The sequence below is a fragment of the Bombina bombina genome, chromosome 3 (genome assembly GCF_027579735.1).
Source record: "Bombina bombina isolate aBomBom1 chromosome 3, aBomBom1.pri, whole genome shotgun sequence".
Taxonomy (NCBI): domain Eukaryota; kingdom Metazoa; phylum Chordata; class Amphibia; order Anura; family Bombinatoridae; genus Bombina; species Bombina bombina.
This window is the reverse complement of record NC_069501.1, coordinates 384,836,983-384,852,292: the sequence shown is the minus strand read 5'-3', so window position 1 is coordinate 384,852,292 and position 15,310 is coordinate 384,836,983. Positions and strand designations below refer to the sequence as shown.

General features: G+C 32.3%; 1 protein-coding gene across 4 annotated transcripts in view; it reads left to right on the top strand.

Moving 5' to 3' along the window:
- LOC128653323 (uncharacterized) overlaps positions 1-14,289 on the top strand; it is a 64,787-nt gene extending 50,498 nt beyond the window's left edge. For all 4 annotated transcript variants that reach the window (XM_053706541.1, XM_053706538.1, XM_053706539.1 and 1 more), the window contains 3 exons: positions 6,609-6,670; positions 9,297-9,560; positions 13,905-14,289. In XM_053706541.1, the coding sequence (XP_053562516.1) occupies positions 6,609-6,670; positions 9,297-9,560; positions 13,905-13,949 (371 nt within the window). In that variant the 3' untranslated portion in view covers positions 13,950-14,289. The remainder of the gene's footprint in view (positions 1-6,608; positions 6,671-9,296; positions 9,561-13,904) is intronic.
- Positions 14,290-15,310: the final 1,021 nt, after the last annotated feature.

Sequence of the window (15,310 nt, the reverse complement as noted above, 5' to 3'; positions counted from 1 at the left end):
ACAAGCAATAGTACGATAATTATAATAAACTGCTCTCTGTATTACATACAAGCAATAGTACGATAATTATAATAAACTGCTCTCTGTATTATATACAAGCAATAGTACGATAATTATAATAAACTGCTCTCTGTATTATATACAAGCAATAGTACGATAATAAACTGCTCTCTGTATTATATACAAGCAATAGTACGATAATAAACTGCTCTCTGTATTATAAACAAGCAATAGAACGATAATAAACTGCTCTCTGTATTATATACAAGCAATAGTACGATAATAAACTGCTCTCTGTATTATATACAAGCAATAGTACGATAATAAACTGCTCTCTGTATTATATACAAGCAATAGTATGATAATAAACTGCTCTCTGTATTATATACAAGCAATAGTACGATAATAAACTGCTCTGTGTATTATATACAAGCAATAGTACAATAATAAACTGCTCTCTGTATTATATACAAGCAATAGTAAAATAATTATAATAAACTGCTCTCTGTATTATATACAAGCAATAGTACGATAATTATAATAAACTGCTCTCTGTATTATATACAAGCAATAGTACAATAATAAACTGCTCTCTGTATTATATACAAGCAATAGTACGATTATAAACTGCTCTCTGTATTATATACAAGCAATAGTACAATAATAAACTGCTCTGTGTATTATATACAAGCAATAGTACGATAATAAACTGCACTCTGTATTATATACAAGCAATAGTACAATAATAAACTGCTCTCTGTATTATATACAAGCAATAGTACGATAATAAACTGCACTCTGTATTATATACAAGCAATAGTACAATAATAAACTGCTCTCTGTATTATATACAAGCAATAGTACAATAATAAACTGCTCTCTGTATTATATACAAGCAATAGTACGATAATTATAATAAACTGCTCTCTGTATTACATACAAGCAATAGTACGATAATTATAATAAACTGCTCTCTGTATTATATACAAGCAATAGTACGATAATTATAATAAACTGCTCTCTGTATTATATACAAGCAATAGTATGATAATAAACTGCTCTCTGTATTATATACAAGCAATAGTACGATAATAAACTGCTCTCTGTATTATATACAAGCAATAGTACGATAATAAACTGCTCTCTGTATTATATACAAGCAATAGAACGATAATAAACTGCTCTCTCTATTATATACAAGCAATAGTACGATAATAAACTGCTCTCTGTATTATATACAAGCAATAGTACGATAATAAACTGCTCTCTGTATTATATACAAGCAATAGTACGATAATAAACTGCTCTCTGTATTATATACAAGCAATAGAACGATAATAAACTGCTCTCTGTATTATATACAAGCAATAGTACGATAATAAACTGCTCTCTGTATTATATACAAGCAATAGTACGATAATAAACTGCTCTCTGTATTATATACAAGCAATAGTACGATAATAAACTGCTCTGTGTATTATATACAAGCAGTAGTACAATAATAAACTGCTCTCTGTATTTTATACAAGCAATAGTACAATAATAAACTGCTCTGTGTATTATATACAAGCAATAGTACAATAATAAACTGCTCTCTGTATTATATACAAGCAATAGTACGATAATTATAATAAACTGCTTTCTGTATTATATACAAGCAATAGTACGATAATTATAATAAACTGCTCTCTGTATTATATACAAGCAATAGTACAATAATAAACTGCTCTCTGTATTATATACAAGCAATAGTACGATAATAAACTGCTCTCTGTATTATATACAAGCAATAGAACGATAATAAACTGCTCTCTGTATTATATACAAGCAATAGTACGATAATAAACTGCTCTCTGTATTATATACAAGCAATAGTACGATAATTATAATAAACTGCTCTCTGTATTATATACAAGCAATAGTACAATAATAAACTGATCTCTGTATTATATACAAGCAATAGTACGATAATTATAATAAACTGCTCTCTGTATTATATACAAGCAATAGTACGATAATTATAATAAACTGCTCTACGTATTATATACAAGCAATAGTACGATAATTATAATAAACTGCTCTCTGTATTATATACAAGCAATAGTACGATAATTATAATAAACTGCTCTCTGTATTATATACAAGCAATAGTACGATAATTGAATTAAAACTGATATTAGCTATATCCAAAGCAATAATAAACTGATCTCTGTATTATATACAAGCAATAGTACGATAATTATAATAAACTGCTCTCTGTATTACATACAAGCAATAGTACGATAATTATAATAAACTGCTCTCTGTATTATATACAAGCAATAGTACGATAATTATAATAAACTGCTCTCTGTATTATATACAAGCAATAGTACGATAATAAACTGCTCTCTGTATTATATACAAGCAATAGTACGATAATAAACTGCTCTCTGTATTATAAACAAGCAATAGAACGATAATAAACTGCTCTCTGTATTATATACAAGCAATAGTACGATAATAAACTGCTCTCTGTATTATATACAAGCAATAGTACGATAATAAACTGCTCTCTGTATTATATACAAGCAATAGTATGATAATAAACTGCTCTCTGTATTATATACAAGCAATAGTACGATAATAAACTGCTCTGTGTATTATATACAAGCAATAGTACAATAATAAACTGCTCTCTGTATTATATACAAGCAATAGTAAAATAATTATAATAAACTGCTCTCTGTATTATATACAAGCAATAGTACGATAATTATAATAAACTGCTCTCTGTATTATATACAAGCAATAGTACAATAATAAACTGCTCTCTGTATTATATACAAGCAATAGTACGATTATAAACTGCTCTCTGTATTATATACAAGCAATAGTACAATAATAAACTGCTCTGTGTATTATATACAAGCAATAGTACGATAATAAACTGCACTCTGTATTATATACAAGCAATAGTACAATAATAAACTGCTCTCTGTATTATATACAAGCAATAGTACGATAATAAACTGCACTCTGTATTATATACAAGCAATAGTACAATAATAAACTGCTCTCTGTATTATATACAAGCAATAGTACAATAATAAACTGCTCTCTGTATTATATACAAGCAATAGTACGATAATTATAATAAACTGCTCTCTGTATTACATACAAGCAATAGTACGATAATTATAATAAACTGCTCTCTGTATTATATACAAGCAATAGTACGATAATTATAATAAACTGCTCTCTGTATTATATACAAGCAATAGTATGATAATAAACTGCTCTCTGTATTATATACAAGCAATAGTACGATAATAAACTGCTCTCTGTATTATATACAAGCAATAGTACGATAATAAACTGCTCTCTGTATTATATACAAGCAATAGAACGATAATAAACTGCTCTCTCTATTATATACAAGCAATAGTACGATAATAAACTGCTCTCTGTATTATATACAAGCAATAGTACGATAATAAACTGCTCTCTGTATTATATACAAGCAATAGTACGATAATAAACTGCTCTCTGTATTATATACAAGCAATAGAACGATAATAAACTGCTCTCTGTATTATATACAAGCAATAGTACGATAATAAACTGCTCTCTGTATTATATACAAGCAATAGTACGATAATAAACTGCTCTCTGTATTATATACAAGCAATAGTACGATAATAAACTGCTCTGTGTATTATATACAAGCAGTAGTACAATAATAAACTGCTCTCTGTATTTTATACAAGCAATAGTACAATAATAAACTGCTCTGTGTATTATATACAAGCAATAGTACAATAATAAACTGCTCTCTGTATTATATACAAGCAATAGTACGATAATTATAATAAACTGCTTTCTGTATTATATACAAGCAATAGTACGATAATTATAATAAACTGCTCTCTGTATTATATACAAGCAATAGTACAATAATAAACTGCTCTCTGTATTATATACAAGCAATAGTACGATAATAAACTGCTCTCTGTATTATATACAAGCAATAGTACAATAATAAACTGCTCTGTGTATTATATACAAGCAATAGTACGATAATAAACTGCACTCTGTATTATATACAAGCAATAGTACAATAATAAACTGCTCTCTGTATTATATACAAGCAATAGTACGATAATAAACTGCACTCTGTATTATATACAAGCAATAGTACGATAATAAACTGCTCTCTGTATTATATACAAGCAATAGTACAATAATAAACTGCTCTCTGTAATATATACAAGCAATAGTACAATAATTATAATAAACTGCTCTCTGTATTACATACAAGCAATAGTACGATAATTATAATAAACTGCTCTCTGTATTATATACAAGCAATAGTACGATAATTATAATAAACTGCTCTCTGTATTATATACAAGCAATAGTACGATAATAAACTGCTCTCTGTATTATATACAAGCAATAGTACGATAATAAACTGCTCTCTGTATTATATACAAGCATTAGTACGATAATAAACTGCTCTCTGTATTATATACAAGCAATAGAACGATAATAAACTGCTCTCTGTATTATATACAAGCAAAAGTACGATAATAAACTGCTCTCTGTATTATATACAAGCAATAGTACGATAATAAACTGCTCTCTGTATTATATACAAGCAATAGTACGATAATAAACTGCTCTCTGTATTATATACAAGCAATAGAACGATAATAAACTGCTCTCTGTATTATATACAAGCAATAGTACGATAATAAACTGCTCTCTGTATTATATACAAGCAATAGTACGATAATAAACTGCTCTCTGTATTATATACAAGCAATAGAACGATAATAAACTGCTCTCTGCATTATATACAAGCAATAGTACGATAATAAACTGCTCTCTGTATTATATACAAGCAATAGTACGATAATAAACTGCTCTCTGTATTATATACAAGCAATAGTACGATAATAAACTGCTTTGTGTATTATATACAAGCAATAGTACAACAATAAAATGTTCTAGTTGTGGTGTTGATTTCAGTCTTTCCAATCTGGTTTATCCGTGGTTTTTCTGCTCCCAATCCATGTTTACCCAGCTCTGAGTGATCACAATCAAATGTTAACACCATTTCTGTAATGGCAAAAGTTTGGATTGGATCAGAGCAGATAGCAGAAAAGTCGCCCATATGATGCGTGTACAGCACTGACTTCAGCAAGATCTAGCAAGATCTTTTATTTTAATACTTTACCTCTCATTTTTATTAAAACCCTAAAAGTCCTTATGGACCCCGATTTCACATGTGGCTTCTCTTATTGACAATTTAGTATTGAGTAATAACAGTGGTCACCTGGCCATTTTCAATATTGTTTACTAAAATATACTTTTTTTGTTTGTTTTTATTGCCACCGCTATCTCACATGTCATGCAATATAAATATAATAATGGTATCTTGTGAATTTGCTGGGCATACTGAAAAAAAACAATATATAATTTGTGTGGATCCCTAACTAAAATTTGACTTTCAATAGTGTTTAAATGTAAGTAGCAAAAAAAGCTCAAAACTGTCTTAGCATTGGGGTGTGAAAATGGCTTAGCAGCAAAAGGGTTAAACAGATATGAAACCCCAAAAAATATATTTTTGTGATTCAGATAGAGCATTGTGTTTTTAAAACTTTACAAATAATTTCTATGATCAAATTTGCTTTGTTCCCATGGTATTCATTGTTGAAGAGATATCTATATAGGTGTCTGGAGCACTACACGGCAGGAAATAGTGCTGCCCTCTAGTGCTCTTGCAAATTGATAACATTCTTGTAAAACTGCTGCCATATAGTGGTCTAGACACCTGCATGCTCCTGAGCTTACGGGGCCGATTTATTATCCTGCGGACAGACATGATCCGCTGTTCTGGTGAACTGTTTGTGCAATGCCGCACCCTCCAGATTTGCAGCCAATCGGCTGCTAGCAGGGGGTGTCAATCAACCCGATTGTATTCGATTGGGCGGATTGCTGTCTGCCGCCTCAGAGGTGGCGGACGAGTTAAGAAGCAGCGGTCTTAAAAATCAGCTACATTAAGATGCATACGGGGCTTGTTAAATCAGCCCCTACGTCTTTACTTTTTAATAAAAGCAGTAAAGTAGAAAGCTGTTTAAAATTGCATGCTCTATCTGAATTATGAAATACATTTTTTTAGGTTTCATGTCCCTTTTAAATTCACCAGTTAAATTATCTTATCAAATTTGAACTTAGCAAGGCTCAGGAGCATACACGGCTTTAGTGTTCTATTGCAGCAGAACTTGCATCAATGTATAACATTTATTATTATTGGTTATTTGTAGAGCACCAACAGATTCCGCAGCGCTATAGCGCAATGTATAACATTCCTACAAACAATGCGGCAAACTCTGCTGCCATAGAGTGTTAAAACTATGTGCAGACTCATGAGCCTACATGGGTTTAGTCTATAACAAAGGATACCAAGAGAACAAAATAATGGATTTTTTATTAAAGTCGCCTGCTCTATCTAAATCATGACTGTTTAAATTTGACTGTATTGCCCCTTTAACTTTCATTTACTAGCTCTATTAATATAATACTTCAGTTAATCATGAGTTCATCATTTGTATTTTTTTCAGATACAATAATTACAAAACTTGTCACTGTTCTGCGCAGAGAAGGAGACATTTGGGATAAAAAGGTAAATACAAAACTGTTACTAGTTGATCTTTGTATATATTGTTACATACAGTATATATGCAGGTTCTTCTATGTATCTGGGAGTAACTTGAACCCCTGAGGCAAAGGGGATAACAAAAGCTAGGTGCCCTCCCTATAAAGCCTTATTCATGCACACACTTGTTTTAATTACAAGGGCGGAAACATTCCCTGGAGCACAGAGCCTGGGCTTCTAACATTTTACTACAGGCTCCTTTGATGTAGAGACAATTCGAACATGGTTGCAATCATCAAGATATGCAGGGATGAAGCTTAATTCAGCAGAAAGACTGCATTTCTGGATTTTATTGGATATATCACTATAATATATATATATATATATATATATATATATATATATATATATATATATATATATATATATATATATATATATATACTGTATATATATATATATATATATATATATATATATATATATATATATATATATATATATATATATCACTATAACATGATACCAATGTTTTTAATCTTGATAAGAGCTCCTGTTGGGATAAAGGGTCATTATAGTGATAAAACTACATGCCCCCTGTAAAGTGGTTAAACACATAGTTAAGGGATGTTGAACAGTCTATTTTATTGTTGTAATAGCAAATACACTAAGTAGTGGGTTATACGTTATACGTTATATTTTAAAATGATTTTACATTTAATTTCTCATTTTTAAATGAATTTGTGCAGTATGCTGTGGTCTATACAGGAAGGGTAATCTATCTTGATGTCATAAATCTTCTAGAATAATTTGAGCTGGTTTACTATTCAGATTATGCTAGAGAGACAGTGTCTGTTTTGCTTGTGCTCACTTAACCCCTTTGCGTAGATCTACATCGCGCAGTGCAAGTAACAACGTATATCTATGTCAGACATTTTGTTTGAATAACCAGTTCCCTCTAAGCTGTTCTTCCTGAATAAATTCTGTACTATCAAACGTTTTAACTATCATTTGTTGTACTGATTGATTTAGGGACTTTATGTATATTTCCCATTTCCCAAAGAATCTTATGACGTGTTTTTCTAGTTGTACATTAACATCATATTATTCTAAAATAATTTGTTGGTGTAATCTTCTTAAGAATACTCGAAAATTTGGGGCCTTTTTTTGTTATCCACTCTTTGAAAATTCAATTTCTTCCTATCAAGATAATGGTATTTATGAACCGAGTTAAATTGTCAAAAATTTCCCCTTTTAGAAGAAATAGAATGTCAGTAGCTGAGAGGGTTATTTTTATTATACATTTTTTTTAGCCAATATGTGATTTTTAACCAGTATCTATTAACTTTAGGGCAGGTGAAAACACAATGTACTAAGTCTGCACAACTGAATCTACATTTTTTACAGAAATTGTCATTGGAGTTTTTCCATTTAGACATTATATATGGGGTTAGGTATGTGTGATATAATATTTTAGTTTGAGATTCTCTCCAGCTTGACATTAGGGTGAAACCCAAAAAAATATTTCATGATTCAGATAGAGAATACAATATTAAACAACTTTCCAATTTACTTCTATTATTTAATTTGCTTCCTTCTCTTGTTATGCTTTGTTGAACGGTTTATATTGGCATGCTCAGGAGCAGCAAATAACCTAGGCTCTAGCTGCTGATTGGTGGCTGCATATATATATATATACCGATTGTCATTGGTTCACCCATGTGTTAAGTTAGAAACCAGTAGTGCATTGCTGCTTCTTCAACAAATGATACCAAGAGAATGAAACAAATTAGATAATAGAAGTAAATTAGAAAGTTGTTTAAAATTGTATTCTCTATCTAAATCATGAAATAAAAATTTTGGGTTTCATGTTCCTTTACGCCCCTGCAGGCCACATTCACCTCAGTCCATTTTATAAGATTTTCACAGCTCGATTGAGCTAGTTAATTGTTACCATATAGATAACACTGTGCTCACTCCTGTGGAGTTATACATGAGAATGCCCTGAGATAAAGGGATATTCTGCAGAGGCTTAGATACAAGATAATCAAAGAGGTAAAAAGTGTATTAATATAACAGTGCTGGTTATACAAAACTGGGGAATGGGTAATAAAGGGATTATGTATCTTTTTAAACAATCACAATTGATAAATGTTATTGTTGTAAAAGATAGATAATCCCTTTATTACCCATTCCACAGTTTTGCATAACCAACACTGTGATATTAATATACTTTTTACCTCTTTAATAACCTTGTATCTAAGCCTCTGCAGACTGCCCCCCTTATCTCAGTGCTTTTGACAGACTTGCAAATTAGCCAATCGGTGCTGACTCATAATTGACTCCACGGGAGTGAGCAAAATGTTATCTATATGACACACATGAACTAGCACTGTCTAACTGTGAAAAACTGTCAAAATGCACTGAGATAAGAGGCGGTTTTCAATGGTTTAGAAATCAGTTTGAGCCTACCTAGGTTTAGTTTTCAAAAAAGAATACCAAGAGAGCAAAGCAAATTTGATGATAAAAGTAAATTGGAAAGTTGTTTAAAAATGCATACCCTATATGAATCATGAAAGTTTAATTTTGACTAGACTGTCGCTTTAAATCAATAATAAATGTATCAGTGCATCTGATTTATGTATCTCCACAGATCAAAGAGGATCCTTTCCTATCCACCTTCTTCAGTGATATTACCTACAAGTCATTCAAACAACTAGCAGATGTCTATGTTGAGAAGGAAGTACAAAATAAAGCTGTGGATGTAATTCCTGAAGACCTGGCATTTGCATATTCCATTCATTTCACTGCACAAGTTGCAGGCCTCTGCAGTAATCCTGTAAACAGAATCATGGGATTTGGGCATCAATACCTCCAAGACAAGTTTACACAGTTTTCATTCAATAAGGAACCCTGGGTAAGGATGATAGTTTTTCTGTTATAATTGTAGAAATGTGGCACCATAACTGCTGAATGAACCAACACAGTAACCATTAGCAAGACAATGTATTACAGTGATTCTCAAAATGTTGTCTCATTTTAAGACTTAAAGGAACTCTAAATACAGTAAAACTGGATAATCAATAAATACATATTCAAAAGACAATGCAATAGCACTTACTCTGAATCAAATGAGCAGTAGATTTTTTTTCTCACACATTTCCAAATTTCCTTGCATTTCTATGGTCCTTGTATCATGTGACAGCCACAGGCCAATGACAAACTCATATATGTACAGTATATAATGTGAACTTTTTCACATGCTCAGTATAAACTGCTGTCTTAAAAAGTTTGCATATAAAAAGATCATGTACAATTTGATACTGAAAGTAAATCCTAGAACTGCGCTAAATTGTCCAACTTTTTTTTACTTATTTAAAAAAAATGACAGTATGTCTCACATTCACTGTACAGGATATTCTGCTCGCTTTTGTACAGTGCACTCAATGGCCATAGTGTATAACAATAGTTATTTTTTCCTTATTCAATATGACTTGCTATAGATAGATAGATAGATAGATAGATAGATAGATAGATAGATAGATAGATAAAAAAGAACGTTCATTTATAAACTACTCGATACATGAATTGCTTGAGCTACCAACATGTCTTATCAGAAAACTAAATAAATATATACTTTGAACTCTTAGAAAAGACAAACATAGATAAGCCCTTGCCATTGCATGACATATTTCTACATAATATTATGAAAAACAGGAAAAACAAATATATGTTAGGTAACTTCCTGGTTTGCATTTTATTGTGTTCAGGTGTCTGTGTTAGTATTTATTTTCAATATAAAGAACTATAATTAAAGCCAATGACTATGTTGCACAATTAGTGCTGTAAGGCACAATGCCAAAGTAAATATATTCTGTTGAAGATTTCAGGGGTGGTTACAATTAATGTATGATTGAACCTAGAAGTAACGAGGAACAGAGTTATCTGTTGAAATTAAGAGACTGTTATTTAAATGACTAATAAATGACTCTATGGCTCATGGCTTTGTGATATATATATATATATAAAACTGAATGTACAAAACTTTCTAGTATGCAGACTATTTGCAAATACAAGATTACAAGCATGTAATATCAATTTATATATTTTTTTTTTAAAACGGTAATGCCTATAAGGGTATGAATTATTGCAGCAAGTGATATACTAACAATCATATTAAATTACACTTGTATATATTTTAGATTTGAAAAATGAATGGCATGGAAAACATATTTTCCCTGTCCTGTTTATGTCACAGTTCCAGAATGTGGAACTCGGAACAATCAAAAACTGCCCAGAAATTCAGCACTCAGTCCAGTCAAGTTCAGAGACCACCCAGACTTAGGGTTGCCTGGATCCCAGATTCCAACGTATGCCTTATTGATTCTTCCCTAGCCTTTAGGTCCCAAGTTTAAACATCAAAATATTGGCAAACTATTGGTTATTTTAAGTTCAGATTATTAATTTTAAGTTAATTAATATGTACATATCTATATAACTATATATCCATATAATTTATTCGCTGGAAAATTCTATTTTTCATCAATATTGGGCCAAATCACTAGTGATGCGTTAGCAGTTATGTGCGAGCGATATTGCGTTTATTGCGGCTGTTTATGCGCATTGGATGTAGCGCTCCTATTACAAGTTTAAAGTAAACGCAGTCGCTTGAGTGCAATTGAAGTTAACACTCCATAGGGATAGCCCATCATCAGTGCTCTCGTTAACTGTTTCACGGAGAAATAAAATGCCACATAACACTTTAAAAATACATTACAGTCAAACTCACAATAACACTAATAAAATTATTTAAAAAAAAATACTGCACAAAAAAGTTATAAGGGCTCAAAGATATGAGGTTTCGGGTGTTAGAAAAAAAAATGCAGGCAAACAGCTTTAACATAAAGATACATACATATACATGTATAAATATGTATGTATGTGTATATATATATATATATATATATATATATATATATAAAGAAAATGTTAGCAAATGAATCACATAAACAAGAACGGCTGTAAGTACTTAGTGGATAATTCCAAAGTAATACCAAAAGTCCATATGCCAAACTATAGTTGAAACTGAGTAGTTGTGTAGTTTTATAAAGTCCCGCACTTATGCTGAACAGTATGTAATTAAACAGCATATAAACTTGTAAGTAAAAGTCCAGATTCTGTAACTGGAAAGGCAATGAATACGGCCAATACTTGTTAAGTCCCCGCTAAAGAGCCAAACCACAGCCAGGTGTGGATTGAGAGTAAGAAAGTACCTTTTACGGGTCAAAAACCGGACCAGTTCGTGTCTCAGTGACTTAAGGACAACTTCCACCGATGTTCCTGGGCAGGTAGATACCCGCCAGTCCCAGCAGCAGGGAATGTCCACGTCGATCTCACACGTTGTCCTCAATAGACGAACACTCTGACGTCAGAGGTATGCGCGTCGTCGCGTAAAAGGTCCGGGAAGTCCCCAAGGAAAGTAACGGTAAGAGGCTCTTAGTAGCGGAGATAGGGCTCAGATCTTCAGGCAGGCACATGCAGCAAGTCACAGCAGACAGGCATGACATGACATGCCTGTCTGCTGTGACTTGCTGCATGTGACCAAGGCTCTGTTTAGGGGACGAAACGTTATGCTTTGTATGTATTAAAGTGGTGATTTATTTAATCTCTTGTGCTGGCTGTTTTATGTGGTGGGTTACTACAGATCATCACCGGATTCATTCCCACTTCATTGCACATTGTATATAATTATATATATATATATTATTATATCAAAATACAATCAGATATATGTAGAAATATGAATTTATGAATACATAGAACATATTCTGCTATGTAGAAGAACATTGGAATGTAAAATATTAATATTTTCATTTTAGGTTAGCGCACTTGAGAATATGCGATCAGGTTTGCGTGCGAGTAGATTTCCCCCCTACACTTTTTTTGCTCCGTTGACTTCTATGGGGGAATAAGTAAACACAGTCGCAATATTCTAACTTCATTTTTTTGCGCGCAACTGTTTAGTGTGAAGCGAAAACTTTTTACTTTCAACTTGTAATACGAGCGTTACCCGATGCGTGCAAAAAGCTTACTTCTAGCAGAGTTAGAGTGTGTGCGGGAGCGTTAAATACCGCTGCACTTGTAATCTGGCTTATTATGTGTTAATTATTAGACATGTCCACAGACAAAACATGTTTCGGATTAATTATTTTTGAAGAAATAAAAGTTGTGTTTTTTTCCAATACTCACTCATGGGTCATTTATTACTCAGTTGTTAAAGGGATATAAAACTCAAAAAATGTATTTTGTGATTCAGATAGAGCATAAAATCTTAAAAAGTTTACAATTTACTTCTATTGTCATATTGTATTCACTCCCATGTATTCTTTGTTGAAGAGATATCTAGGTAGGCATCTAGAGCACTACAAGGCAGGGAACAGTGCTGCCATCTAGTGCTCTTGCAAATGGATAACATTCTTGCAAAACTACTGCCACATAGTGCTTCAGACACGTGCACGCTCCTGTGCTTATGTTCCTGCTTTTCAAAAAAAGATACAAAGAGAACAAATAAAATATGATAATAGAAGTAAATTAGAAAATTGTTTAAAATTGCATGCTTTATCTGAATCATGAAAGGAAATGAAATGTGTTAACTTCTTATTTCCTATTGTAAACATATTTAGGGTAGCAGAGAGACAGCTTGAGAGCATCTTAAACTTAAATTAGTAGATAGTGATATTTCTACAAGCCAGCAGCAGCACATTTTTTTTTTCCCATGCGGTCAGGATTGGCCAGGAACAAAAGTGAAATGTACATACTTACAGGAATTGTTTAACTGAGGAAGAAAATTGCATTGAATAGCGTAAATATGAAAAAGCTCCTGCATCTAGAATAACCATTTTAAGTGCATAAAATTAATAATCAACAACATTATGTATAACATGCATTGTTTTTTATTTATTTACAAATACAACAAATAGTAAAAAATAATGTTGTTGTTTATATTCGTCCCAATCTGAATGCAAATGGAAATAATTGAAAACATGTTTTAGTTTTGCTTTAAAAGTTTTTTTTTAATTCATCCTTTTATTCCTATATTATGCCTTTGTTGACCTTTCTGTGAATATGTATTTTTGATAATTTGTGTGTAAACTGTATCATTGAAATATATATATATATATATATATATATATATATATATATATATATATATATATATATATATATATATAATTACAAGTCTTTTCTATTTTTTTTGTAGGACTCTAATGCAATTGCTGCAGACCCATGTCTAAGCCCTGATTGATAAGGATGCTACTATCACAAGATCTGAAAACATTTGCAAAGCTGCAGCATTTTAAACAATGATACTTTCTGGGTCTTCATATAAGCTAAACTAAATAATTTAAAAATATAAATGATATACAATCATTTATCAAGTCAAGGAGTAACTGAAAAATAAGCATCTAATATTTTACTCTGATGTTGGAGCAAGAGGCAACTTGCATGACTTTTAAAAGAACATTTGGATAATAACTGTTTTTACTGCGTTCTTTGGGATGTCTCACATTGTGTGATTTAAATATAAACACTTCTATTAGTTTGACAACCTAAATGTGTAAAATATAACTACTGTGAATATAGAATTGTTTCCTATGGAGATGTTTATTGGAATACAGAAAACACACTTTCAGGTATCATATAGCTGCTGAGCCTTCAATGTGCAATAATATAATGTCCTTCAATGCGACACTTACATAACAGAAATATGAACAATACAAAACTGTGCCTTTATTACAGAAATATGAGTTGATCTGTCTACTTGTGTAAATGTTTAACAAGGTATTAATAATGTTTTAATGAGGATATTCAAGTACAAATATGAGCATATGCAAATTGAAATAATATTGTATGGGCTCTATTTATCCTTCAGGCTCGCCTCGTCTTAAGACCGCTGCTTCTTAACTGGTCCGCCTGCTTTGAGGCCGGCGGACATAAATCCGCCCAATTTCATATTATCAGGCTGATTGACACCCCGTGCTAGCGGCCGATTGACCTTGAATCTACAGGGGGCGGCATTGCACAAGTAGTTAACAAGAACTGCTTGTGCAATGATAAATGCCGACAGTGTATGCTGTCGGGATTCATTAATGTCTGTCAGACATGATCCGCTGAGCAGATCATGTCGGACAGACCGATGATAAATCAGCGCCAGACTTTACTAAATACCAACAGAGTTAAGTCGTCACAGATTGCCAGAATAGTACAAGATTGTTCAGCCGAATTTGATCACTATTTAAGTTGAGACATTGGGGCCTATTTATTCAAATGTCTTGTGGACCTGATTCAACAGTGCGGATCAGGTCCGCAAGACATCGCTGAAAGCGGAGAGCAATACGCTCTCCATATTCAGCATTGCACCAGCAGCTCACAAGACCTGCTGGTGCAGTGCTGCCTCCTGCAGACTCGCGGCCAATCGGCCGCCAGCAGGGGGGTGTCAATTAACCCGATCGTACTCGATCGGGTTGATTTCCAGCGATTCCTGTCCGCCTGCTCAGAGCAGGCGGACAGGGTTATGGAGCAGCGGTCTTCAGACCGCTCCTTTATAACTGCTGTTTCTGGCAAGTCTGAAGACTCGCCAGAAACATGGGCCCACAAGCTCCGTTC